The following is a 15,282-nucleotide window of genomic DNA, read 5'->3' on the forward strand; positions in this document are numbered from 1 at the left end:
GTGATTCCTCTGTTGACTGACCAACTTTTTCAATTGACACCACGTAGCTCTCAATGCTGCCCATTCGTTCACCGTCACTGTCCAACTCAATTTCTTCATCTAGCGCCAATCCGCCCCTCAACTTATCCAACGCATCATCAACAAGCGATTCGACTAGCCGGAATCGCACTCGATCTGGCACGGAATCTCCGTCGACGCGCCACTGAATTGACCTTCCCTCACCATTCTTGTTGACTGGAAAGGTAGTAAGGAAAGACCTTTCGCTTTACCAGTGTCATGAATTACGTCCAAAAAAACAAGCACTTCCAGCTTGTGCTTGTAGGTAAATGACGTGCGGCTGTAAGTTTTTGGTTTCTTACCCGTACCAGTGGTGCACTGACGCCCCATAACAGACCTGGAAATACAAGATCTTCGATGTCGACACGAAGCAGAATCACAAGTGGGTGTCAGCTCCGTTTTAGCGGTGTCGGTATAGCGTTTTAGTGCGGGCAGAAGCTCACAACATATGAACTCCATTCAGGTTTCTATTGGCTAATATGGTCTGTCGGCAATGAGAAAACGTCGGTTATGAGAGGGGTAAGGGCCGTTCTTAGCCGATTTTTTGCAAGTGGATGAGAGTTAAGGTGGATGGTACTTTTTGTGCTTGATTCGGCTAAGAACAAACTTAAAACTGGTGGATGGCCTTAGTGGCTAAGGTTGAAGGAGGGGTGGTTGACATCTAATATTAGCTTATAACTGCGATGGATCACTTTGATCGCTTTGCATTTGTTCTCTTCCACTATCGCAACAAAATGCGCACACCCAGCGAGATCATAGCGATCACTCGTCGTCTTCGCGATCGAGCCAACGTCCAACGGCGATAGATTGACAGGGGACCGTTGGTTGCTGATGTGGACTGAGTGCTTCAGGAGACTTGATGGAATGAGCTGTATAAACTCAATGTGTCGTTCTATCCCGTCAGGTATGTCTCTCCTCCCGTCCACCTTCCGTCCACGGCCACCAACCCTAATTTCACACAGTGGACGTGGATCAAACGGACCATACGGCGTCCACTGCCATATGGATCCAAGTGAAATGATTGGGCCATGGAAGCATAATCCACCGTTATTTTTTGGCTAAGAACGGCCCTAAGGCGGTAGTTACTCCCTTTTCCAAAACACTCGCTGTGAGTTTCGCATGGGTGTACAGCTCGCGGATATCACCGAACTTACTTCTTCCGGCCCGATCTCGTTGGTCTTCGAGTTTTTTTTTTCGCGGCAAATGTATCTACTTAGTCGTTGGGCTCATTTACCGATACTAAAACGCCTAAACGGGGTAAGTTATCAGTGTGCGCGTGAATTTGGTGACTTACTTCCGCGGTATGTGCGGCTTCTTTACAGCAGGTTGAAACTGCGATCGCAGTTGGAACCTCGCGGATTTTGTCCAATTGACGGCGACCCGAGCGAGAAGAACGCAGACGATACCCAACACAAGATAAACAGTTGAGCCCAGCCATCCACCACACGCCTCACTCGCGGCTCACCACAGTGAACCCCACCCTTCGCCCTTGTCCAGTCTCACAGACCCCGCAAGGTGTGTGCCCGCCCGCAGGATGCAGCAGCGCCGACAGACCGAGGACGCGAGCGGAAGCGGTGGGATGCCGCGACGTTCGCTGATGATGCCGTTCCTGGCCCAGCCAGGAGACCCCTTTCATCAGACGCCACATCCACAGCCGCAGGCGGCAAGCTTTCCGCAGTACCCGCTCCCGATGGAGCCCTCTATGCGGAGCTACCAGCACCAGCAGCTGACGCAGCAGATGCCACCAGAGAGACACTACTGGCAGCCTCCAACAGGGATGGACGCGTCGAGCTACGCAAAACAGAGACGCCACGGTGACAGCATGGACTTGGGGGAGTTTGGAGGCATGCTGGACCCCGACACCGCCCCGGGAGTCAACGAAAGCGCGACGTCCGGCCGAACACCGTCTGACGCAGTGTCCGAGATAAGCGTGGCGAGTTTTGACGTGAACTCACTCCACGACAGCATGACTGGGTCAGCTAGTGCCTCAACTGAGGACACAGGCGGGTTCCAGCCGCCTGTAACGACGACCTCGATGCATTCTGGGCCACCAACTACGCCACCAAAGCCAAAGCAGGCTCGTTTAACGACGAACAGGAAGTCAACAGCAAGCACTCGACCTTCGTCCGATGTAGCCACCAAAGCTCTGGTAGACGCCGCGTACGCACAATTGAACGAGTCTAGTGTACTCGATTTGAAGGCTGACGAACTCTCCAAAGACAGAAGTGAGAGGTGCCAGTTTCCCGACTGTCCGAATCGGGCACGGGTGTCTCAGTCGTACGGAAAATTCTGCAATCGACACGTGATTGTTGCACCCTGTGGCTTTCCTGGTTGTCGGGACAAAGCGATGGATAGAGCTGCGATGTGCGCTAAGCACTTGGAACAGGGCAAGGAGGCACTACAGGAGATCTTGAAAGCACGCTCGCAGAACGTGCCTGTATGCAAAACATCCGGGTGCTTTAAGAACGATCAAGGGCGTGGTTACTGCCGTGGTCATGAGAAATTGCTGATGGCTACTGGACGCCTACCTCCGCACGTCAACAAGCGCCGCCTCAACAGTGCGTACACCATGTGCAGCTACCCAGACTGTCCCAAGCATTCTCAGCGAAATCACTTGTGCCGCACGCATGGGAATCTTATCATAAAGCAAGCTCAAGAGTTGGCAGATCGACCGGGAGCCACTGAAAGCTACGAGGAAGTTTTAGCCAGAATGCAGAAAGAAATACGTCGCTGCACACACGAAAATTGCTCGAAAAATTCCCAGCGAGACCGACTGTGCACGACGCATTATTTCGAGAAACATCATCTGCAAAAGGAATCGTCAACGTCGGCTTCATCAACGAAACGAAAAGCCGATTCAGGTAAACCAAAAAGGGCGAAAAGTAAAAACGACAGTGATGTTCGAGCTGTTAAGGACACTGGCTGCGGAAAGCCCGGCTGTGGGAATCTATCGTATTCTGCAGGATTGTGTGTGGAACATACCAGGGAACTCCAGAATCTGAGTCAGAACCAAAATCGCTATGGAGATCCGTTCCCGTCTGGAGAGAGTAGTGGCATCTTTTCGGGTGACGTGGATAGTGAAGCAAAGCCGGGAGTATTTGGTTTGAACGAAAAGCCTCTAGCTGTTGATGCCCCCCAACCATCGGATATGTCATCGACGGTAAGCATTAGTCACTCAGGAAAGTGCTCGAATCCTATTTGTGACCGAGAAAGCTTTGGCCGGGATTTCTGTGAGGCGTGTCAGCGATTTTTCTCACCGCAGGGATCGATAAATACCAGCTCTTCTGGATACCCGCTTACTCCTACGAATGTTGGCGTCGGTCAACCTGAAGAAAAGGCTTTACTGTGTCGAGTGAACAGTTGTGGTCAAGACTCTGCGCGTGGTGGATTGTGCTCAACGCATCTTCGAGCCTTCAGAACAGGGTCGTTATCTGTGGATAATTTGAAATTGGATTCCCAGGCGCAACAACTGCAACATGAACAGGAGTTGGCAGAAGCAGCAGCAGTCGCTGCAGCAGCAGCCGATGCTAAACACGCAAGCCCACCTACCTCTGGTAAAGCCCGAAAGTATTACTGCAGAGCTGATGGGTGCGGCAAGCAGGCTCATAGACAAAATCTGTGCAAGCGTCACTATCGTCTGCAAGAGGGAATTTCTGCTGGCAAGTTGCAGCCCGATGCTTCATCGGGTGGCCCGTTGAGCAACTACATGCCAGGCGTACAGCAGATGGGGTTTGAGCAGCCAACTATCAGTTGCCAATTCCCAAGTTGCTCACAAATCGCGTGTGGTGGAACTATGTTGTGCTTGGCCCACTCTAAAGCCACTTTTTGTTGGCAACCAGGATGCGAAAATCTGGTGGGGTATCAACAGTTCTGCGAGTTCCACGCGTTTCGTCAGCAATGTGCATTCGAAGGTTGCATGTACAGTGCTGAGTCAAATTACAGTGGCTGTGCGAACCACATGGTGGCTCGAAAATGTCGCCACGACTTCTGCGATAAGTTTGCTGTGGGGTCAGACAGCGACTGGTGCCGCTTGCACCAGATAAGTTGCCAAAATGCTCCCTGTGTGCTATGCAAGTTGCATGCGCTACCTCTGAGTAGGTTTGCGCCAATTGAGAATGAGAACACCAATCGAAGTCGATACAACGCGAATCTGAGTACCTCGACATCTAAAGGGTTGATGAGTGGAGGCGGAGGGAATCTATTTGGCCGGAACCCACGGCTGATGTAGACCCGGATGACTGTTGTTGCCGTCTCTTAGCAATTGGAAATGGATACTGTAGTACTTAAGGAAAATCTCTCGTGACAAGGATCTCTCTTGAAGCTAGAGACAGAATCTGCTGAGGTGGCTTCGTGTGTAGTCGAAAGTAGGGGTTTGGAGAAAATATAAATGTGTTTTCAGTCAAGTCCACGATGCCAATTCACATGACGTGAGCCACGTCACTTTTCTTTTTGTTTTGTCCAGGATCCATCTGAGATTTGCAACCAAAGCTTGGACTCAACCAACAATATTTCAGCCTACCGGTATTATAAGATAAATACCGGTACTATTAGGTTTTCAAACCTTCCCCAGCTTCAAGCTCGTCACCAGTCGACGCAGTCATCGTCTCGCTGCTGCGATGGAGCGCATCTATTCGGCCTTCTTTACATTGGAGCGGCGCCGTGAGTCGCCGAAACTCACGGCCGCGGTACTCGAGCTACACAACGAAACGCAGAAGTCGCAGAGACAGCCGCCATTTATGCGTCCTGGAGGTGACGGCGTTAGTCGACGCCCTGATACTGAGAACGAATCACTCCATGAGGCCAAACGACATGCATCTGCGAGACGGCAGGATATGCAAAATATGGTGATGAGCTGGACTAGCGTCAAGAAAGATCTAGAGGCGGCGTGTCAAGCGGCGGCCAGAGCTTTCCTGCTCGCCTATGGAGCCAAAGCCTTCACTGCCGTACTACTAGCCTCGAGGAAATGGAGCAGTCTAGAGTACGGCTATGCCGATGCGGCCAGATTGCTATTAAAGGGAGACACGCTTCGCTTCGGGGCCTTCTTCGGCAGCTTGGTGGGGATTTTTCGAGTCACTGAACTCGCGGCACGAGCAGCTCGAGGCGGTGAAAGAGATGCCGTCAATTTGGCTATTGCTGGCGCGGTGTCCGGTTCAGCCTTACTGTTGGATTCACCGTCGAGACGCAGCACCATTTCGCTGTACATTTTTGTGCGCATGTTGGACGTGGTATGTCGCCATTTGATGTCAATCAGCGTCTTACCGACGTGGCGATACTCGTCGGAAATGCTCTTCGCCTTGAGCAATTCTGCCATTATGTATGCATTTGTGGTGGATCCAAGTTTGTTGCCGAAGGTATGTGGAATGCCTTAGTACCGTAAATACCGGTAGTTGCCGCAAAAAAGGTTGCTTGATTCTGACTCTTCGCTACTACACAATGCACTTTGGCCAGGGTTATTACCATTGGATTTGTCGAATTGGTGCCGTGAACCATCACGGGCTGGAATACACCATTCGTCAACGCATGCGTGGCCAGCTTGACACTCATGGAAACCCGCTTCCATTCCGCCTGTGCCAACCACACTACCACATGTACGCCACAATGTTGTCAAGGATACTGAGCTGGAAGTTTCTGATCTTTCGTCTGATTAGGGAGTCGTGCGTGACGCACGCCATCAAAGAATGGATTAATGGCTTGGGGAGGTCGATGCAAATCTACCTTCCTGTACATTTCCTTCCGGCGATCTTCTTTCGCTTCCAGCAGTTACACGGATCGCCATTGTCTACAACTGCGCGAATCTCCTACGCAGCGCTTTGCTCTTCGGCATTTCTGACGTCGTATCAGGTTCGAGTGCTGTGTGACTGACTTACAAATATCGCCAACAGAGAGCTAACTTTCTTGACTGTTTAGACGGCGGTTAAACTTGTCGTTTGCACCGCCCGCAATGCTTTCCATCGAGATCTTGCCGCAACATCGCTGGCTGCTGGTGTACGTATACTTCTGATTCGTGTTTGACGTCTTTCTATAATGACGTTAACGTGGCTTGCGCATGTTGTTAATAGGTCGCATCTGGCGGAGCACTGTTCTTCGAGCATACCAAGCGCCGCTTTGAGCTCATGTTGTATTGCTTCCCACGCGCACTCGATATCGTGTGGCAACTTATTAAACGCCGCGGTCTTGTACGCTACGTGAAACACAGTGAGGTAGTTCTATTCTGCCTCTCCATGTCGCTCATCATGTCAAGCCCGGCACGTTACTTCAAGCCGACTTACCTCCGAATCTTGCGATTCATTTTTGGCGGCGATATTATTTGAGAATTCCGTTTTTCATTGCAAGAAATTGCACGATAAGAAATGCAAAAATTCACACCGAAACGAAAATGGCAACAGATAAAATCCGACTGACAAAACGTATGGTATTCACAACATCCGACTTCTTTTGCACGTGCTTGGCACTCACTTTTGCCAAAGCTTACTTTAAGTCGTTGAGCACAAACAAATCAAGCATTTGCTTGGCCTCCTCAGGCTGCCCCATCGGCACGAGGTGGCCCGCTCCCTTTACAGTCACATACGAGATCCCCTTGAACGCTTCCACAAAGCCGCCCGTTTGCTTTGAGTCTCCCTCCTCGTAAGTCCAGATCGAGCGCGGTGCCAGACGGGGAAGACCTAGCGACTCCACCGCCCAGAGTCCCCCCAGAGCGTTGCAAACCAAGTCAGAATCACCGTGATAGATTACCCCCTTTACTCCACGCTCAAGTAGCCGGCGCCACAAGGGAGTCACTTCACCTTGAAGTGAAGATGTGTATTTCAACATCTGTGGGTGCTGCAGGATCGGGTGATCAACACCAAGAATTGTACTCAGCATATCCATGGCGGAAGCGGTGAGTGCACTAGCACTCCAATGTTCCAGCATTGGGTTGGCGTGCATCGAGTCGCGGACCTCAGCCAAGTTAAAGTACGCGTCCAGACGCTTATTGTCCAGACACAAGTCCATTGTGTTTCCAATGGGGTGTGGCAGCTTGCCAGGAATTGATGGCGTCAATAGCTCCTTCACGAGACGCTGAATATCCTCCTTCGGCGATCCAGCACACGACCCGTATACGTCGTACATATTGATGCGGTCATAGACCAACGTTGTCATGATGTCCATGGTAGCGGAAGTGCACTCCGAGCTAGCTTTACCGATACCAGGAGCGGCAAGGGGGGCCTTTTCGAATTCGTGGAGATCGGGGCAGCTAGTCTGGAACTTTTGGTACATCTCTGTGCTCAACAAGCCATGGTAGTACGCGAACATAACTGTCGAGAGTCCCATGTACTCGTTCACGCCGTTGCCCACCACGAACTTCTTCAGGTTAATATGTTGGGACTGATCCGATGTCGCCGCATTACCGTTCAGAATGGCAAGTGCTGTGGTCGGCACGTAGATTCCTCCATAGCTCTCTCCAGAGACGACAAAGTCGTTCTCCCTGAGCCAAGGGAATTTCCCGAAGAACTTCTGCAGCCCGTCATACAGATCCTGAGCCTGAGAGAGATCATCTGCTTCGTACACTCCACTGGAATTGTAGCTAAAGCCAACGCCTACGGGTGACTCGATGCACAGCAGATTGGACTTCTGGTTCCACGCAAACTTGTTCACCCTAAGCGTCTTCCCGTCCTCATTAACTAGCAGCGGTCCGTTTTCCGAGAAACAACCCATAAGGGAGCTTGATCCCGGCCCTCCATTGAGCCAGAGCAGCACGGGGTCCGCCTGGGCCGTCGAGCTCTGAGACTCGGCAAGGAAGTAGAATGCGTGACCTCCGTTGTTCAACGGCAAATATCCCGAGAAGAGTCGGGACGTATATTCAGTGGGCTTTCCGGCAAGCGTCAGAATTTCGTCCGTGAAGCCAGGGAAAGGCTCGTTGGGCTGCAGGGGTGCTTCGGCATCGGCCGAGTCTTCCATGACTGTGGGCTCAACCCTGTGCGCGCCTGTACGATTAAGGTTTTCCGTCTGCAGGGAGCGCTGTAGCGTCACCATCAGGTCCCCCACGGCCAGGAAAAGGAGGCAGGCAACGCCGTAACGGATAAAGCGCCGTGCCGCAGGCGACAGCAGACGCTGTGTGCGTCCTGTAGTCGATTGCGTTTGATGGGACCGCAGCCCGCGAGTTAGCGGCAGCGTCTCATTTAGTGGGTCCGAGCGCAGGTACATCTTTAGAAATCAGGCAATAGAGTTGCGTGTGTCTAGCTTGGTAACTTCAGTAATGCTTTCATGGAAGCTCGAACGAAATGCTTGATTGACTAAGCAAATTACTTGAAGAGGAATGTAGGTCATGATTGCAATTACTGTTGCTGTAAAGGAAAGGGAACAGTGAACACTAATCAAATCTTTAGTACTTTAGTAAGCCTCAAAGAAAATATATTAATACCACTACGGGTAAACGTCCTCATGTATTGCAGTCTGGACTGTCCAGAGCAAAGAATGTGTTAAGCTTACAGAATTACTTTGTGAATACAATTGTCCAGTCCAGCGCAAAGATGATCACATGTGACGTGAAATTTTTCTCACCAGGTACTGTAAAGTACAGTACTGCACCCCGTTTACCTTGTACTTCGTATGTACATAGGACTGTATCGACTTTATTTCATTGAAATGATCACAGAAACAGCGAGCACCATAATTCTTCTGAAGGCACTTTGATTTGATTACGAGTAGTTGATCATCTCATAGAGACAATCTTCGCTAGCACGTTCCTTGCTGCAATTGTCATCAGGCACAAGTCCTATCGAAGAAAAAGGTGATGGCATGATCATAACTCTACCAACATATTATCCAGGCGGAAGGCGAGAGACATCGAACTCTTCGTCATCGGCCTCGTCCAGAAGCGTTCGCGTGGCGCCCTCAAACGTCGAGAGATCGCCCAGGTCGTCGGTCACACTGGTGCTGCGAGCCATCGCAATGACCCCACTGCGGTGGATCTCTGTGATACCCAGCGGCTTTAGCAGGTCCAAAAATGCCTCAATGCGACCAGGGGTGCCAGCCAGTTGTACCATAACCTGGTGCGGTCGCACGTCAATCACCTTGGCGTCGAACAGGTTGGCAAGCTCCACCACCTCAGCGCGAGATCCAGCCTCTGTAGCCAGCACACACACCAGCAAATGTTTACGTCAGGTCCATGTTCACGAATTCCGGTGGTGGTAGGGTATCAGATCAGCGTCCGACGTACCGGCCGTGGACACCTTGGCCAGCATCAGGTCGCGCTCGACGTAGTTCTTTTCAGCGTTCTTGCCACTGCTCAGGATATTGACCACAGCAACATACACGACATCCTCGAGCTGCTTCTTCATCTGCAAAGACACATTGAGTGTCAATCACCTACTGCTCCTGTCTCTGTAATTACTATACGTACGTTGACAACACTCTGCGCAGTGCCGTTGACGACAACCGTCATACGGGAGAGCTCCTCGACCTCCGTGCGACCCACAACCAGACTGTCAATATTGTAGCCTGCATCACACCATGTTTAGGATCTCCTGTGGCCAGCGTCTTTGCGTATCGATAGTTACCTCGAGCGGCGAAGAGGTTGGCGATCTCGGCCAGACAACCAGGCTGGTTGACAACCAGCGCGGCGATCACATGCCGCTGACTCTGCTCCGCAACGCTGAAGGCACGTGAAAAGTACTTGGGAGCAGCACAGGACGGCGCTAGGCTAGCCGCGGACCGCGGGAAGGCACGACGTGCCAACGGCAGCACAGACCTCCGCAGCATCTTGACGAAACTCGAATGTGGCGTCTGAAGCTCAGATCAACAAGCTCTGCAAAATTTGCGCAAACAGCTTAAAACTCGTTTAAGTACGATTGAAACAAGTATCAGGTTGCTCAGAAAATGAACGTGGATCTGGTGCTAGGGCTGCTATGCTGGGCGTGCAGCAGCGCATCTCGGCTCGCTCTCGCTGCTGTTGCATCGCCTGCTGCTCATGAGCTTGTGTACGATCCGAATACCGCCGCCTTCAATGAATTTCGGAGCTCAGTAGAGCCCTCAGCCACCTCGAATGGTTTCGATATCGGCGCTTTGCTGGCTAACATGACGATCCACCAAAAGGCGGCGCAGATGACACAGATGGACATTTACTCCATGATGGACGGGGATGAGAGAGACCCGAAGAAAGCTCTAAAGCGGGAGGTAGTGGCTCAGTATGCGCGTATGGGTGTTGGTTCGATCCTCAACAGCCCATTCGCAGGTGGGCCTGTGGGTGGACGAACGGGCTGGAGCGCGAGCGAATGGCGGGAGGTGATCCACCAGATCCACCAGGTCTATAAGGAGGAGGGCGCTGCCGTACCAATGCTGTATGGCGTGGACACTATTCATGGCGCCACCTACGTGCAGGGGGCTACGTTATTTGGTCAGCCTATCAGTGCTGCTGCCTCGTTCAACCCCGGGCTGGTGTACAAAATGGGTGCTGTTGCTGCCAAGGACACACTGAGTGCTGGTATCCCATGGATCTTCAGTCCGGTGCTGGGTATTGCGGTGCAACCGAAGTGGTCTCGGGTATACGAGACCTTCGGAGAAGATCCTTTGGTGTCGTCCGTCATGGGAGCATCTCTAATTAAAGGATTACAAAGTTCGGGCAAAGTGGCAGCTTGCATGAAGCACTTTATAGGCTACTCGAACGTTCGCGAAGGCCTTGATCGTGCGGACAATGTCATTTCGGACTGGGAACTTGTTAACTACTACACACCGTCGTTCCTCGCGGCGGTCCGCGCTGGAGTTCGTACCGCAATGGAGAGCTATGTGTCGGTGAATGGCGTTCCCGTGATTGCCAGTAAGAAGCTGCTGATTGATTTGTTACGGCACGATATGAACTTCACGGGATTATTGGTGTCGGACTACAGTGAGGTGGATCGTATGTATTCGGAACACCATTTAGTGCCCAGTGTGGCTGATGCTGTTCGTGTTGCCCTGCAAGAAACGTCTCTCGATATGAACATGTCACCTAACTTACCTGCATTCGGTGACACTATCGAGTCGCTAGTCGAGCAAGGACTCATTTCAGAGAGCCGTCTTGACGAATCTGTGCGGCGCATCTTGGAAACCAAACGGGATCTCGGACTGCTCGAGCCAGACTATTACGATAGCTTTGGGCGTGACGGAATGGATAGTGCGTCTACCGTTGGCGATGCTGCTGATCAACAGGCCGCGTTATCGTTGGCCCAGGAGTCAGTAATTTTACTGGAGAACCACAACAGCGCTCTGCCTATTGACCTGACAGAAACGACAAATATTTTTGTCACCGGACCTGTGTCGGACAACAAGGGCTTTCAATGTGGTGGATGGTCCGTGTTCTGGCAGGGATCCAGTGACTCGACGCTTTTCCCGAATGGTGCTACCTTCAAGAAAGCCGTTCAGGCCAAGGCAGCGTCCTCGGGCGGGCAATCGAAGCTACATCATCTCGAGGTGGTTGATATTGATGGCAATGTGAACCCTCAGGACTTTCAACGAGGAATGCAGCTTGCCGCCAAAAGCGAGTACACCCTGGTTGTATTGGGTGAGCCAAACTATGCGGAGAAGACTGGCGACTTGCTAGGAAGTATGGCTTTACCTGCTGGACAGTTGTGGTACCTTGAGGAGCTTACAAAGCTGAATTCGACCAAGGTGATTGTCGTGCTCGTTTCTGGTCGTCCTCGTTTGCTCGAGGGGGCCCACAACCATGCTGACGCTGTTATCCTGAGCATGCTGCCATGCGAGCAGGGTGGCCAGGCACTGGCGGACGTGATTTTTGGGGTTGTGAATCCGTCAGCGCGATTGCCTATTACCTACCCAGCGCGAAGTACCCAGTTATAACCGTATTTTCACCGTGTCAACACGCGATGTCAACCGTTCGACGAGTGTCCTGTGCAGTGGCAATTTGGTCACGGACTCAGCTACTCGAAATTCGAGTACTCGACATTACGACTTAATGCCACTCAGGTTCACGCTACAACGGGAGCGCTGAAAGTAGCAGTCACCGTGACGAATCGCGGTACTCGCTCGGGCAAGGAGGTCGTGCTGCTGTTTGTATCCCAGAAGTTCCGACGCGTATCTGTGCCCGAAACGAAGCTACTCAAGGCATTCGAGAAACTGGACGAGCTGGCACCGGGGGCCAGCCAAGATGTCGAATTCGTACTCACACCTGAGGATTGGAGCTATTACGAGCCGCACATGGTGGGTCATGGCTTTCAGTGGCGAGCTGAGCCCGGTGAGTTTGTTGTCTCTATGCTACCCTCTTCAACGGACACCTCGACAATGGCAGCACCACGTTCACTGGACGACAGTGATGAAAGGAGCAGCCAGATGAAAACCCGTGGCGGCCCGGGCTTCTTGACATCAAACACTTCGGAATGGCCAAGTTTAGCGTCAGAGGCTGCCTCGCGTAGGGCCTCGGGACTGAGCGCTTCATTCCATGTGATTCCCTAGCCTGGTGGCTAAGTCACCGTGGCTTCGTACCTGCTCAACGTGACCTGGTTGGTTACTGAAACGATTGAGACAAAGGTAAGCATCATGATGATTTCGCCAAGTCGAGTTCAATGCATGAACGTGTTCGCGTTATCGCCACGAAACTATTCAGGTGTGCTATTAAAAGGAGCTGCAGTCGCTTATAAGTTACAATACAACTGTACTTCACACACTGTTTCCTCAAAGATGCTGTTCAGCGTTCTCACTATCACTGATAGTTTATCCGGGGAAGCAGTGACCGTTTTTGGGCTGTCGAGTCCAAGCACGACATCGATCATCGATCACGGTGAAGCACCATTTCCTTGTGAAGAATAGATGCTTCACTGGCCAATGCGTCGGGACTGCGGAAGCCATGTTAAGATGAGACAAGCGCTGTGCTGGCAAGAGTGAAACCTTTACCGGAAGAAAGTTCATTACAGTCTACACGTACAGAACAAGCGGCTGCAGATCGGCCCTTACACCGTTGGCAAATGCCAATGGCATTGCCTGTCAAGTTGCTAGTGCATATTGCGCCACAATTGCCACGCTGAAGCGTTTCGTAGATCACACTGCTTCATTCGCATAACGTTTCCGGTAGCTAAAAATGGCTTACTAGCACCTACTCATGCACTCCTCTGCGATTGAGCCTCAATCGCACAGCTCAATTTGAGCTGCGATAAGAGGCAATCTCCTCCGTCCAAATGGCCACGCCGAAGCACGATGAATGACCTAAGTAAATCCATATGGGGCGCCCCGCTGTCGCTTCGCCAACGCCAGGATATTTCGCCCAAATTATTAATACCATGCTTACAAGAATAGGGTGGAGGAAACGAAAGCTTCCATTTTCTGCGAGCAAAAACTACTAAGACTTCGAGTCGGCACAACGCCTTCCGCTTGCAACTAACGCCAAGCGGCCCGCCGATTTCAGGCCTCGGCTGGACACTCCCTCCGTCTCTCTCTCGTAGCAGGATACCTGCCCAACCAGGTCGCAGCTCGAAAAACAGAAAGAAACTCCAACGGAAAGGCGAGGGAATACCAAAGGAACACGCACAAAGTATTCTTTTCGCCGACAACCATTGCCGACATAGTGAATAAGACGAAAGAGGTGCGACTCAGGTACTCCGGTATCAGCTGTCAATTAACCGAGGACGAAAACCTGCTGCGGCAAACATGATAGAACGGGGGCTGTCTTCACTAATGGCCATTGCTTCTGATTATTCGGAGGCTCAACTCGTGGTGCTCGTGCTTAGCGTCGTCGTTATAGCCGTCGCGCTGCTATCCTACTTCGTGGTAGCTCCGGAGTACGAGAAGCACCTGGACAAGCAGTACGCAGCAATGGTGGACGCCTCTTCGGGGCGTCACTTGCAGAACCAAAAAGCGCACGAGCTGCTTCGCGCACGATTTGATCTGCGTAAGCACAAGTCACTTGGCGCCTGGGACATCGAGTCTGGTTCTAGTGACGACGACGGAATGGTCCACACGAGGCGGCAACGACGACACTCACAAATGCGGATACCTCCAGCCAGCGCCTCATCATCGTTAGACATGATCAGTGAAGCGATACAACTCGCTCGGAAGGAGCGTAACGCCCGAAGACGTAAAAGCGAAAGCGATGCACTCAAACAAGCCAACATTCAGCGAGCAGACATGTTGCGTCGTCGAGTGCAGCTACGGAAACTTGAAGAGGAGATCGCTGGCACAGTCAAGGCTAACGAGGAAGCGCAGGCGGCAGCGACGTCTAGCAATCCCAATCCTACTTTAGCTATCATGCGTCGGCTCTCGAACAACGCACTCGATCTTAGCGACGGTCGGCTCAAGATGCTGCAGGAGCACCCGGCTGACTGCGTCGAGGAGCTTACGGTTCTCGCTCGAGCTCAATCACCGATGGCTACAACATCTCGAGTGGATGTCTTTGCCAAGGCGAAGGGCAAGATTGAGAGTGGACCGAATCTCCGCGAAGTGAAGCAAGCATTGAAAGTATTGCACGATGTGCTCAGCTTTTACCTGTCGGTGGATCACCGTGACATGAACAAACTCACGGTGTTTTGCAACTCCCTTCTGCAGCACGACGGTCTCAACCGACTACGTGCATTTGAGGCATCGCGCGATCAGGATGTGCGGGCACTGTCAAACTCCATTATCGAGAAGGCTGTACCTGCCATTTGGCACTAAGAGTGAGCTTTCTGCTCCTATTATCTATTGATACTTTAGGATGAGGCGGGGAATTCTCCTCCGCTTCTAACGTCTGTAGAGCTCCACTACAAGAACATGACCCAGTAACAAGTTAAGTAAAAATCTCCAGTCGCTTTAAGATGAACAAATACCGGTAGCGTCTTTATTGCCCTCAGTACACGTAGTATCCCAGCTCACAGCACTCCTTTTTAGTTGACATTTCGATGACTCACATTTCATGTGTAGGCAACTAGTTTTTTTTCCAATGGAACGACGCCGCAATCTCGCTCAGCGAACTGGACAACACCGTCCTGAGTACGAGGCGGGAAATGGATCCACCACACAGCAGAACGCTGCCGATAGTGGACGGTGTGAGCTTGGAGTTCCAGAGGATGAGCGTCTTGGGCTGGGAGGGGGGCGCTGTGCTGTCTGCCACGAACTGTACAAATGCCACGTGGTCACTTAGCAGCAGCGGGCCGCTCTTCCTTATACTGTAGCGCACGGTGGGGATGCGATCTGAACCGTCAGGCGGCCCCGCCGAGATGATCTGTTCCTCGACTCCCAGCGAGACGATCCGGCGGTGACCCACGAGTCCACGACCTTCGCCAGGAA

At 51.9% G+C, this 15,282-nt stretch overlaps 5 protein-coding genes across 5 annotated transcripts; 3 read left to right on the forward strand and 2 right to left on the reverse strand.

Moving 5' to 3' along the window:
- Positions 1-1,494: 1,494 nt before the first annotated feature.
- On the forward strand, positions 1,495-6,058 carry PITG_03408 (uncharacterized protein; the record flags this gene model as incomplete). Its single annotated transcript, XM_002906432.1, has 5 exons — positions 1,495-3,217; positions 3,542-4,151; positions 4,609-5,282; positions 5,506-5,645; positions 5,965-6,058. The coding sequence occupies 5 exons, from the start codon at positions 1,592-1,594 to the stop codon at positions 6,056-6,058; spliced, it is 3,144 nt and encodes a 1,047-aa protein (XP_002906478.1).
- Positions 6,059-6,525: 467 nt separating this feature from the next.
- Positions 6,526-8,238, reverse strand: PITG_03409 (serine protease family S10, putative; the record flags this gene model as incomplete). The annotated part of the gene is made up of 1 exon (XM_002906433.1): positions 6,526-8,238. The coding sequence occupies one exon, from the start codon at positions 8,236-8,238 to the stop codon at positions 6,526-6,528; it is 1,713 nt and encodes a 570-aa protein (XP_002906479.1).
- A 522-nt stretch (positions 8,239-8,760) lies between these two features.
- Positions 8,761-9,802, reverse strand: PITG_03410 (acetolactate synthase small subunit, putative; the record flags this gene model as incomplete). The annotated part of the gene is made up of 4 exons (XM_002906434.1): positions 8,761-9,160; positions 9,254-9,374; positions 9,437-9,534; positions 9,594-9,802. The coding sequence occupies 4 exons, from the start codon at positions 9,793-9,795 to the stop codon at positions 8,856-8,858; spliced, it is 726 nt and encodes a 241-aa protein (XP_002906480.1).
- A 308-nt stretch (positions 9,803-10,110) lies between these two features.
- Positions 10,111-12,480, forward strand: PITG_03411 (lysosomal beta glucosidase, putative; the record flags this gene model as incomplete). The annotated part of the gene is made up of 2 exons (XM_002906435.1): positions 10,111-11,861; positions 11,949-12,480. 2 exons carry the CDS (start codon positions 10,111-10,113, stop codon positions 12,478-12,480), a joined length of 2,283 nt encoding a protein of 760 aa, XP_002906481.1.
- Positions 12,481-13,571: 1,091 nt separating this feature from the next.
- PITG_03412 (uncharacterized protein) lies at positions 13,572-14,670 on the forward strand (the record flags this gene model as incomplete). Its single annotated transcript, XM_002906436.1, has 1 exon — positions 13,572-14,670. One exon carries the CDS (start codon positions 13,696-13,698, stop codon positions 14,668-14,670), a length of 975 nt encoding a protein of 324 aa, XP_002906482.1.
- Positions 14,671-15,282: the final 612 nt, after the last annotated feature.

The sequence above is a fragment of the Phytophthora infestans genome, genomic scaffold (assembly GCF_000142945.1).
Source record: "Phytophthora infestans T30-4 supercont1.4 genomic scaffold, whole genome shotgun sequence".
In the NCBI taxonomy this organism is placed as follows: Eukaryota; Oomycota; class Peronosporomycetes; order Peronosporales; family Peronosporaceae; genus Phytophthora; species Phytophthora infestans.